General features: G+C 40.6%; 1 protein-coding gene across 2 annotated transcripts in view; it reads left to right on the top strand.

Annotated features, from left to right (window-relative positions):
• The window catches only part of IL18R1 (interleukin 18 receptor 1), a 30,754-nt gene that overhangs the window by 6,393 nt on the left and 12,092 nt on the right, over nt 1-12,269 (top strand). For both annotated transcript variants that reach the window (XM_012641915.1, XM_012641916.1), the window contains exons 3-6: nt 507-672; nt 3,305-3,458; nt 8,972-9,034; nt 11,935-12,055. In XM_012641915.1, the coding sequence (XP_012497369.1) occupies nt 507-672; nt 3,305-3,458; nt 8,972-9,034; nt 11,935-12,055 (504 nt within the window). The remainder of the gene's footprint in view (nt 1-506; nt 673-3,304; nt 3,459-8,971; nt 9,035-11,934; nt 12,056-12,269) is intronic.

Raw genomic sequence — 12,269 nt, 5'->3', positions numbered from 1 at the left:
CTACTCAACAGTAAGAGAAGGGGATTGGAATATACTGCCTTGAGAAATATAAAACCTAATACAAATACACACACATTCAGAAAATAATAACAGGAGTTTGTTTATAGGTCTCAGGAAACCAAGGCCACCCTCCCATCCTGGGCTAAGACCCTCTGAACTTATTTAATCACCACAGATGATTGAAGTTTTGAGTGTTTGCTGTTCTGACATCCATAATATATGGTCTGCAGTGGTATTTGTGTGTGTGTGTGTGTTTGTGTGTGTGTGTGTGTAGACTGCTCAGGTTTATATCTTTTACCCTCTGATCCCCCACCCCATGACAGTTGTTAAATTTCTTGCTGCACTTAACCAAGAGGAGGCAGAACAGGGTTTGGACATCAATGAATCACTCTGTTTATACAAAAATAAGGGGAAAACATATCACATTGGTTGCTAAAGGGAAGATGGATGATATTTGCAAAGTCTTCATAGTAATTATAAAATACCCTTATATCTTTATTCCATAGAAATTATACTTATGAATGGAAATTAAACATCATCAGAAGAAATAAACACAGCTGTTTTGCCGAAAAACAAGTAACTAGTAAAATTGTGGAAGTTAAAAAATTTTTGCAGATAACCTGTGAAAATAGTTACTATCAAAAACTGATCAGCACCACATCATTGTATAAGGTAATGCTTTTAAAATATTTTAACTTAAGACCTGATTGAAAATATAAAATTCCAAAATGAGGGACTAAAGGCTTTGGACCATTTTGATCTCGTAACAAATATGCTGTCTGTCCCCACACAGCTCAGTTGGCCTGTCTGAGCCAGCGTCCTCTGGGTTGTTGTAAAGCACTGACGCATGATGTAGGTGCCAGGGTAGCTGCCCTGGATTTGTATCCAACAGGTGGTAAGGCTTCCCCTCCCTGTCCTTCCCTCATTTTCCCTCCCTTTCAATACACTAATTTTGGGGAATGCTAGTTTAAGGATTTTCATTTTTCTCCTATCATGTATACCTAACATTTAAAACTCTATTATATATATTTTTTCTGAATGTATTAGTTCATTTTATAAAATTGGAAGATGGAAAAACAAAGAATGAAGAAAGCGAAAATCACTCATAATCCCACCAGCCAGAGATGTTGTTTTTTTTTTCTGTGTAAACATCTACTTTTAAAAAGTAGTATATTTTATTACTTGTGTCTTTCACTTATCCAATAAAAACTATATTGTGATTATTCCCCAGATCTTTAAATATTCTTCCAAACATGGGATTCCATTTTGCATGTGCCTGGTTTCATATAACTAATCCCCTTGTGTTTGGACATTTGTGAATCTCCTATTTTGCAATATTATTTAAAGGATAAAATCAGTGTCATCTCCATAAATCTTTGGGTGTTTATATGATTTTTTCCTTAAACCAAATCCCTAAATATAGAATTACTAGATCAAAGGCTATGAGCGTATTTATATGGCTTTTGATCCAATTATTAAACTAGCCTCTCCAGGGAGCTATGCCAGGTAAAACCCCACACCTAGTAAAAAATAAATAAATGAATAAATAAATAAATAAAAATCCTCTTTGCTCACACCTTCACCCTTCACCACACTGGGAAATAACACTTTAAGAATGTTGAAAAATCAGACATGGAAAATTTCTGAAACTCTTAGTGTTTCTTTTTTTTTTCATTTCTTTTCTTGACAGTAAATTAAATGTTCGTACATATTTATTGTATCTTACTATTACTTCATTTGTGGATTGCCTGTTTATTTTCTCCATTTCTTCAGTTATCTGTTACTTGTTGAGTTGTAAAAACTCTTTAGACAATGCTATGGAGATTGTATATACGTATGTGTGTACAGTGTGTGTGTGTGCATAAAAATATGCACACATCCACGCACATACACAGCACAAATTGTGTAATTTCTATAGAAGAACAAATCTGAATAATGTGACTCTGTCGAGGAAACTTTGGAGAGCTGTGAGAGAGTGGTCTGAACAGAAGAACTTGGGAAAATTGGGGCAACTGATGATGATTTCTTTGAAACTGTTGTTTGTACCTTTTGCTCGAACACTGTTTACTTGTGATTTTTCAAAGAGAGCTCTTATCTGAAACGTTTTCTAAACATTTGAGTCAGTCCTGAGTTGACTAGGCTCTATTTCCTGTCAAATGTACAAATGTTTTACAGTACATGTAAATTTGTGAGGTTTAGGGTACTGGGTTTTAAGAAATTCCAACATGCAGTTATTTAAATCTAGAAAATAGGTGTACCAGGGGTGTTTTTAGCTCAACAGCTGACCACGGGGCTAAGTATGCTAAGCCTGTTGACTGGTCATGACCTATCTCAGAGGAGCGGAGCAAGGATGCTAAATCAGTGGATGGATTGGAAATGGAAATGAAGAGTCTCTGATCTTTTATATATCTCGGAAAAAATCAGTTTGGGTTTATAAAAATTTGACTTGTATATAAACAGTTTAATGATGTGAGGTACACATGTGGGGGCCTGGCAGGCCCATCCTAGGCACTGGGTCTCGCCCCAGTGGCTACCAGCTTTGGGGGAGAAGAGGTTCTCCCTGTTTGGTGTTTGCAGGAACAGCATCAGATGGTCAACAACAGCCAATCAGCTCCCATATTTCCCATCTGGTCCCTGGTTTGCTTCAGGACCTACCTGTGGGTGACCGATGGGCTGGACTGAAGAAGGTGGCTTTATTTATTATTGTTATTATTAATTTCTATGACATACATGGAAATCTGTGTGTGAGAGAGATGTTAGAGTGTGCCTGTGGATTTGAATATTCTTGCTGCGTGCCTGATCAGCCCACTGGCTTCTGGTGGAGGATGTCATGCCAGGCCGGCCGTCTGCTAGGTACTCAGTTCTCTGAGTAATTCCACTCCTACCTGCTACCCACCCCCCGGGGGGCCACAAGATTGGACAGTGTTACAAAATAAGAGTTGCGACCCAGGCAGGGATTTTTGTTGTAGTGTTTCTGTGTGTGCATGTGTGTGTGTGCGTGTGTGTATGTGTGTGTGTGTGTGTGTGTAAAAGAGAAGTTAAAGGAAAATGATGAAAGTGGCCCCACACTTCTGTGCTCTCTTTCCCTGCATGTATTAATGACAATAATAGTGACAGGAACAGGACTGCATCTCATCGATTCAGTGGAAACTGTGCCAGATCACGGGGACATTTACTCAAGAATTGCTAGTTTCCATTCTGTTTCCCTTTTTCTCTAAAGATCTTTAACTTTAAACAATTTGAATGATTGTAATATGAATTTGGCTTTTACTTAAAGTATTTCAACTCACTGTCTTAATAACAGAACTGTAAAAAGCTACTGGAGAACAATGAAAACCCCTCTATAAAGAAGAATGCCGAGTTCGAAGATCAGGGCTTTTATTCCTGTGTGTTTTCCGTTCGTCATAATGGAAAGCTATTTAACATCACCAAAACCTTCAATATAACAGTAGTTGAAGGTAAGAGAAATCTTAGAATTGGGAAGAAACAAACGTATCTTAGTAAAAAGGAATTTTTTCTTTCCTTTAAAACTACATAGGAATTGAGAGCCCACTTAGTTAAGGTTGTGACTACACCACTAGTTCAAATACAAGGGTCAAAATCTTCGTTTTGGCACCCATCCACCTGGCTGAAAAAAAAAAAATTTTGGCAGCAAATGAAAGTTTATATGAATAAACCTCACATGAATTGGCTTTTTCTCTTATTTGGAATTCGAGTAAATTGTGGAATCTTTTGTTGTTAAACTTTCATTTGCACTCAACAAATATTTAACGAGGATGTCTGTATTAAATAAACCGTCCTTAGTGCTGAGAGGCAAGGGAAGCAAGGCAATAGGAAATGAAGCCAGTACAGTACTATTCTCAGGAATTTGGTTATAATCAGGAGAGGCAATAAACCACACAGAGGTGCCCCAGTGCATGAAACAGTGTCATCTGTGAGGCCTGAAAGAGTGCTGTGAGAAATTGGAGGCTCTGCCTTGATCTTGGTGTTGGAGGGAGAGTGTCATGAACAGGCAGCAGGACATGCTGGGGAAAGGGCTTTCAGGTGGGAGAACATAGGGAACACAGGTGGTGGGAAGGGGAGGATGCTAATAGTCTGGGTTGTCATGGACCCCGACTAAGTATGATGGAAGGGCAGAAGCCTGGGACCTTAGAGAGGGTCAGAAGCCTAGGATCTTAGAGATAATTTAATTAAGCCTCACCCAGTGAAGATATTCTTCATACGGCACAACCAATAATTGATCATCTAGTCCCTTCTTGGGAATTACTGAGGAAATTACCAAATCACCCAGAAGCTTAGTCCAGATTTTAATATCTGATTGTCGAGAAGTCTTTTTCCCATTGGGTCCAAGTATGCCTTCTCGTAGCTTCCACCTACAGGTTTTGTTTGCCTGCAGTAACTTCACAGATTAAGTCTAGCCTCTTCTTAAAATGACAGTGTCTTTGATTATTTGAAGAGAGGTGGCCTATCCACCTTAGACTTTCTTTTCCGTTGTCCTGGGAGACTGTAAACCTGGGTAGATGACTCATTCAGCAGAATCTGTGGGCACGCAGTTTACTGAAGCTCCTTTGCTTTGGTAACATTTGTCCTCTCCACTTCAGCCATCCACTTATACAGGTATTCACCCATGCATTGCTACTGTGACAAATTGCCCCAAATTTAGTGTCCTCCCTGAAATCCAAGTTTCGGCAGGATTGCATTGCTTTTGGAGGTTCAAGGGAAAAATGTGTTACTTTGCCTTTTCCAGCTTCTAGAGGTCATCAGCGCACGGCTTGTGCTTCTTCATCTTCAGAGACGACTGCATGGCATCTTCAAATCCCTCTCTCTCTCTGTCTCTCTCTCCTTTGCTTCCATCATCACATCTTCTTTCTGACTCTGACCTTTCTGTCTCTCTCTCATGGGGACCCTTGTGACAACACTGGCTCACCCAGAAAATCCAGGATAATCTCCCTATCTCAAGATCCTTAATTTAATCACACCTGACAAGTCCCCTTTGCCCTGTAACATAACATATTCCCGGGATCTGGAGACTAGGATGTGGGAAACTTTGGAGGCTATTGTTCTGTCTGCCAGAGCCCAGAGCCTGATAATCCCATAACTGAATTCTTAAACCCCCAAATTTAAATCTATGTATAATCATCTGCCCTAAATACTTCAGCTTTACTTTCCCATATGTATATTCTTTAGTCTCAAATCAATCTCTGGTCCTTTGATACGTCAGTACCTACACCCTCTCTGCCATCCGTCTTTGCTGTCAGCCCATCAGCCAGCCACTTTTTCCCTCCTTCTTTGAGGAAGCGGTATGAACATCCATCATTAAAAAAGGATTTACACTGGGCCAGGAATTGTGCCAAGCACTTGAGTTGAATCATCTCATATAATCCTCACAACAGCTCTGTGCGGCTGGGATCTTGGGCAAGTTAAATTACTTATGAGTGTGTGTAAAGTTCAAGGATGGTCCCAGAGCCAGGGGAGCTCTGCTGTTAGGTCCATCTCCCACCGCCTGGTCCCCCGCTCCTCGCCCCCCACCGCTGCACAGGCTATTCCTCTATCTGAACTGCTCACTTGATGTCCATTGTCTTCCTGGAGAACGCCAACTGAGTCTTTCAGGATGCCGCTCAAATGTCCCTCCTCCTCTGTGCCTCTGTGGCCTCTTAATTTGTATTTCTGATTGATGTCAGAATCTGATTCCATGTGTGTCTCTGTCAGCAACCTGAGAAGTTTCTGGAAAGTAGGATGGAACTGAGTTCTATTCCTCATCTTTGCACCTCACACACCTACAGTTGGCACTTGGCACATTGTAGGTGCTCATTACATGCCTGTTGAGTGAATTACAGAGACAGCAACAGTTCCTTCAATGGTGCCACATACGACAACCAGAAGCCTAGATTCCTCACCATCTTGGCCATTTTTCTTTGGATTTGACAGACGTAGAGCTTGGAGTTGGAGTCAGTAGTCAGGAGGTGTTCTGACTTGTGCTGAGGACAGTGGGACTCTGAGCTCCCACCTTCTCTATATTGTGTCTTTATTCCAGTTCCCCTGGGATCATGGATGTAGATCTCTCAGCTGCCACATGGTGAGCACTGTAGGGGCGGAAAGGTGTGATCGCTTTCCTCATCCATCATAAGAGTCATGGCCAACACTCCTGTAACAAAAGACAGTTTAGCAAAAGAAAGGTATAACAAATTTATTTAATCAAAGTTTTATGTGGCATGGGAGCCTTCAGCAATGAAGACCCAAAGACCCAGGGAAAACCTTTTGTTTTTATGCCTAGGTTCTATGAAGCATGGACAGGTGTGTAGACAGGTGATTGGACAAAAGGGTATTAACTAATGATAATGGACTGAGTGGGGAAACTCAGCAAGGCCAACTATTCATGTTCTTCTTGGCCTCTCTGTTGTGGCATTCCTTCCTCCCAAGTATAGGGCTGGACCCTCATTTCAGAGGGTCTTAGGACCTACTATAAGACAAGGTAGGGCAGAGAATTTTTTTATAGGCAGCTCTTAGACAGAAAGGTGGGGGAAGTTTAGAGTAATATTTCTAGGTTTTATGGCTTTCTTTGGAGAAAGGGAGTTCTAGTTTCTATGACCCATCTCGGGGAAGAGGAAGTCTGGTTTCTGTGACTAGTTTCAGGTGAGAAGAGGGGGGAGAAATGGGAAGGAAAGAGAAGGTCAAAGAGATCTGAGTTCTGGGGCTGTTTCTGAGGCCTTCCAACATTGTTTAGTCCAAAGCACTCAGCCTGCCAAAGTGCCACACTTTGTGGTGTCATTTTCTGAACCCCAGTAGCACCATTGCCTTCAGCTTGTGTTCAGGAATCACAGCCCTCTGGACTCCCACCTGGCATCTTCCATTCTCCTCTTCTCGTGCTCTGGCTGGTCTGGTGACATCTCCTCTCACTGCTGGCAATCTCTGTGCCATTTCGACGCTGTGACGTTAGCTTCACAGGTGGACTAGTCATGCCAAGTGCACTCACTAGGGTGTTGGCTTCTTTCCATTACCTCAAATGGGGCTGTCCCCTTCACTTTGCACCAGTTGTAGAAACCCAGTGCTGATCTGGGTTTCCAATGATGTAATCTGAGTGTTAGTAGAGAGCACCCTTTACTCGAGTCGTCCTTTACTGAAGATGTCCTTCGTACCACTTTTTCCCAAGTCTCCCATGTAAGTTTCTGGGGGAAAAAATGGATCCAGAGAAAGTAGTCAATAGCAATTTTCCCCATTACACGAAAATCACCTCCTGTCCCTTCGTCCTTGAGTCAAGCCTACGTTGCTCCACATTCATAGACCTGAGAGTTAGCTCTTTCTCTGACTACATCTTGGCTCCTCCCACCTGTCTAGCAGTGTACCAGGCTTGCTCAGACAGCTTGGATCCCAGGGGAACCCTGTCCTGACTCTCTACCTGTGGATCCACCACGCTGGTTTCGTTCCCATGTCCTTGCCTCCCCACTGTCCCCGCCATGCCTCACCCAGTAGCACTGCACTGTCTGAGAGGGCTCCGGGAGGCTTGGACGCTGCAAGAGAGCACCTGAGTCATGGTGTGATCCACACAGCCAGGCATTCTGCTTGCTGAGCACCGTAGGCCCCAGCCTGCCTGCTCCGGACATGGCTCGGAAACAGCCCAGAAGCACTGAAGTTACTAGAACGAACAGTCTGGGTCATGAGGAAAGTTATCAGTGCTGATACCAAGGCCAACAATAACTTAACTATGTTTAACACATTCACTGCCATGTAAGCTGTATTTAACTCACACTAGTTTTGAGCCCAGGGCCCCATGAAGCATACGAAGACTCAATTCTCTGAAACAAATTCAATAAGAATGTCATGAGTCACGTACAACTCAATTGGCGTACAGCGTAAAAATTGATTCTAGCACCGTGTGAGTTGCATATAACTCACGCATAGAAAACAATAAAAAATAACACATCTTTCATTAACACATCGACTGCCATTGAGTTGTATTGAACTGAGGATAGTTTTGACCCTGGGGTCTTGTGAAGCTAAATCCTGCAGTTGGTTCGTGAAAATCTTACTTGTTGATATTCTTTTTGTTAAAATTAATATTGACGATTTAATTCTAAAAAACGTGGATTGCATGTGCATAACTTATGCACAGAAAACAATAAAAAATAATAAACTAGGGAGGATTGTTTTGTTTTAATAAAACACTGTGGCCCCAGGGAAAAATTGTTTTCTTTCTAGAGTGACAGTCAATGTGTTAAATCTACTTCCACAGTTGCTCTCGATGTTGTGTGGCATCAGCTGCCTCGGGCTGTATCTAGCATTTAGTAATAGCAGAAGGCTGCAGGGAGAGGATTTCCTTCCTAAGCATCACTAGATGTGCAGAACTCCTGGTTGGGGTCAGGAGTCACTTGGGAACAGAAGTAGAATGGGGCCTACAGCCCAGCACACCAGCAGGGCCAGGACCTGGTGAGTCAGGCGACACACCCGTGGTGCAGTATTGAAGGGGCACACCTCTCGGCGTCCTGCCAGGGAAGGGTTGGTGCCCGAGAGTGAGGGCTTGTCTTATCTCACCCCTGGCCCTGCACCCTGTAAATCTATCAATGAGGAGCTGAGGAGGACAGAGGGAAGGACTCAGGCAGGACAGAATGCACTTCCCAGCGACTTTGCATCTTCTCATCCTGCAGTTTGGTTGTCTCAGGGGTCTGTCAGTGGTCCCCCTGGAGGAAAGTCTTCCTCTGCCTTTAGCTGGGGTGAGCAGAAGCCACAGATCTGAGCTGAGAGAAAACCAGATTCAAGGTGCTGTCAACAGTTCCGTGAGTGTGGAGTTGATGGGAAGTGAAGTAACCAACATATGAGCTGCGACCTTTGGTTAATGAAAATCTGACCCAAGTAACTACAGAGTTTGACTATTTGAATCTTCGTTATATCTAATGAGCATATTATAACAGATATTTGTCCTAGAGAAGCTCAAGGCAACACTAATGCATTTTTCTTTTCTTTTTTTCATTTTTAGATCACAGTACTATAGTTCCAGTTGTTCTTGGACCAAAGCTTACCCACGTTGAAGTGGAATTAGGTACATTTTGACATACATATATTCTGCATTTATGAATGGGGGCATAATAAGTCTTCTGAGGGTAACTATGATTCATTATTGAAGGACAGTGGGTGCACAACACATTGCATATTTAGTGAAGAACATTACAAAACTAAAACAAAAGCATGTCATTGTTTGAATGTTGCCACCTTTAAACTGATTAAAAGGAACAGTCTGTTGAGAGGCAGTGGAACTGCCTGTGGTTTGCAAACTAGGGCTTTTGTCGCCCTGCGTGTGGCTTTTCTCTATTGTCATTTCTAAATATGGAAATTCAGTGAGATGATCTGGAGAGATGATTCTATATTTTGTGGTTTGAATATTTGATTAATTGATTCACTATGAATCAATGGACTGAATTGACTGTATTTGTCTAGGATTTGACTGGATTTGTCTGGGTAGGCCTTATGAATCAGTATGTCCGATGGAATGATTTCTTTCACAAGGGAAAGGAAGAATTTCGTGTGCTAAGTATGCTAAACCAGATCTTGTGCTAGGTGTTTGAAATATATTACTGAATTAAGTCCTCTAAGCAACTCTTGTTTATCCCCATTTTATGGGTTGAATAACTGAAGCATAGAAAGGCTGAGTAATTTGTCTAAAGTTAAATAATTGAAAAGTGGAGGAGCTGGGTTTCAAGGCTGTGTTGATTGCTTCTAAAGTTCACACTCTACAACCACACCCGGAGTCACAGTTGTTTCTGTGACCGCATATGCCCAGGGCAGCTCGGGTATGATGCCATTTGCACTTGTGGTTTGCCTGCTGCATATTTTTACTGATTTTTGCTTTTATCTTTATTATTTCTTTTCTTCTACTCATTGGGGTTTAAGTGGCACTTTTTTTGTATAGTTTCTTGACTTGGAATGTTAGAGAATTAATTTTAATTATCCACTCTTGGAGTATGTGCATTTTAAGTTCTAAATTTCCCTCTGAGCACTACTTTGCTGTTTTCAGTAAGTATTGGCATGCCATATTGTCACACTATTCAGTTCAAATCATTTTTTTAAATTTCCCTTGTGATTTCTTGTTTCACCTATGGATTACTTGTGTTTCTTATATTCCAAATATGTGGAGGATTTCCTAGCTATTTTCTGTTATTAGTGTCCAGTTTAGTTTCATATGGTCCACGACTATACACTGTGTCATTTCAACGTTTTGAAATTTGTAGTGACTTGCTTAAGGCCCAGAATATGGTATATCTTGATGAATATTCCAAGTGCATTTGAAATGCAGGTGTATTCTGCAGGTTTTGGTTTTATCATTCTTTAAATGTCAATTACGTAAAGTCTGTTAATGGTATTGTTCAAATCATTTATATCCCTACTAATCTTCTGTGTGCTTGCTCTACCTGTTGCTGAGAGAAATATGTCAATTTGTCTATATCTCCTTTAGGTCTGTCAATATTTGCTTTATGTATGTTGAGGCTACCCTATGTGCTTATACACATTTGTGCCTGTTGAATTGACACTTTTATCGTTATGAAATGTCTCTTTGTCTATCATAATACTTCCTTTCTCAATGCCTATACTCTCTAATATGAAATAGTCACACCACTTTTCTTTTGTTCGGGATTGGCAGGTTTTTCTTTCTTTACATCTTTTTATTGTTAACATTTCTTTGTCTTTATACCTAAAGTGTGTCTCCCATAAACTGCACGTAGTTAGATCTTTTTTGAAATTCAGCCAGTATAGTTTTTAGTCCCTCTATAGTTAATAAATTACTGATATAGTTGGTTATATCATATATACATGACATACAAAATAATATTCATTTGACTTTTTTTAGTAGATAATGCTTTTTGGTTTAAAATGTCCACCTTTTCATCCACTTATTCATCATTTCCTCTATTTTCTTTCACATAGTCTTTATCTGCTAAATTCAGCATGAGGATCATCTATTTTTTTTCTATTGATTATTGTTCACATTTTCTGCCTCTTTGCATGTGTATTAATTTTTTACTGCTGCTGATCTTTGTGTATCAAACAACCAAAGTGAATGATGTTTGTATTCTTTTTTTTCCTGCGAGTGTTTGCTTTTCTGTTGGGCAGGTAGTGTGAGGGGTTGAGCGTCTCAGTTCACTCAGAATTGAGCTGGAGTGGCTAGGATGCAGGTCTGTGAGATCTAACCTGCCTTTCATCTCTGACAGCTGGGGTAGGGGGCGGGGGTGGGCACTGTAGTCATGTGTTTGTCGCAGGGCAGGCCTTTTCCTCTAATGGGACTTGCTCTCCCAAGCACTGTAGACTGCAGGTGATGCCATCCAGCCTTTGCGGGCCTCCCACACTGCTCAAGCCTTTAACAATGATCCCCCGGAGCCTGTGCACATGCTGGGAGCTTCCTGGATTCTCTTGTCTCTGAGACTCTTGTTTATTTCAAACCAAAGCAAATTCCTCCATAGAATTAAATGGCTGGCTATCTCAGCTCACGCTGGAAAGGATCTTTCCTGACTATACTTTTAGTTCAACTCTTTCTCATGATTTTCCTTGCACTTTGATGTCTTTAATGTCTAGTTAATTTAATTTGATTTTTTTGGTGATTTATCCATTTTGTTTATCTAGAAATTGCAGTGAGTGTGTTGAACTGAAACTACCTACTCAATTGTATACTGAAAAGAAAGTTCACTGGTCACTCTACGTTTTAATAATTGATTTAAAAATAAACATTTAAAGAGAAGCCAATTCACATTTTAGTGATGACTTGTAATTATTACCTGATTCTTCTGTTTTACAGTTTTTTAAAATTTAAAAACAACGCATATCTACTTTCTTTCTGGGAGGCAACACTATATTTTGTGTTAGGTTAACATACGCTGATTATATTAATTTGAAACCTTTGGAAAATCTGAGTTCCTAAAATCCAAACTTTGGTCGTCAACTTTTACCTAGGAAAAGATGTACAGCTCAACTGCTCTGCTTTGCTGAATGAAAATGATGTGGTTTATTGGATCTTCGAAAAAGAAAATGGACCAGATCCTAATGTACATGAACAGAAAGAAAATAGAAACTGGTATGTATATGTGATACCTGACATATATCATGCATATGTGATGTAAGAATTATATTGTATATACATGGTATAAAAACAGTGGATTCCTGAGTGGCTGATGTGGTGGTTGGGATTAGTTTAAATTATAATTATAATTTACATATTTTATAATTATAATTGTCATACCTTAGGTTGATGGATTATGCAGAAATTTATTGCCAAGATCTGAGTTAGA

This window comes from Propithecus coquereli, unplaced genomic scaffold, assembly GCF_000956105.1.
Source record: "Propithecus coquereli isolate 6110/MARCELLA unplaced genomic scaffold, Pcoq_1.0 Scaffold171, whole genome shotgun sequence".
Classification (NCBI taxonomy): domain Eukaryota; kingdom Metazoa; phylum Chordata; class Mammalia; order Primates; family Indriidae; genus Propithecus; species Propithecus coquereli.
This window is presented reverse-complemented; position numbering and strand designations above follow the sequence as displayed.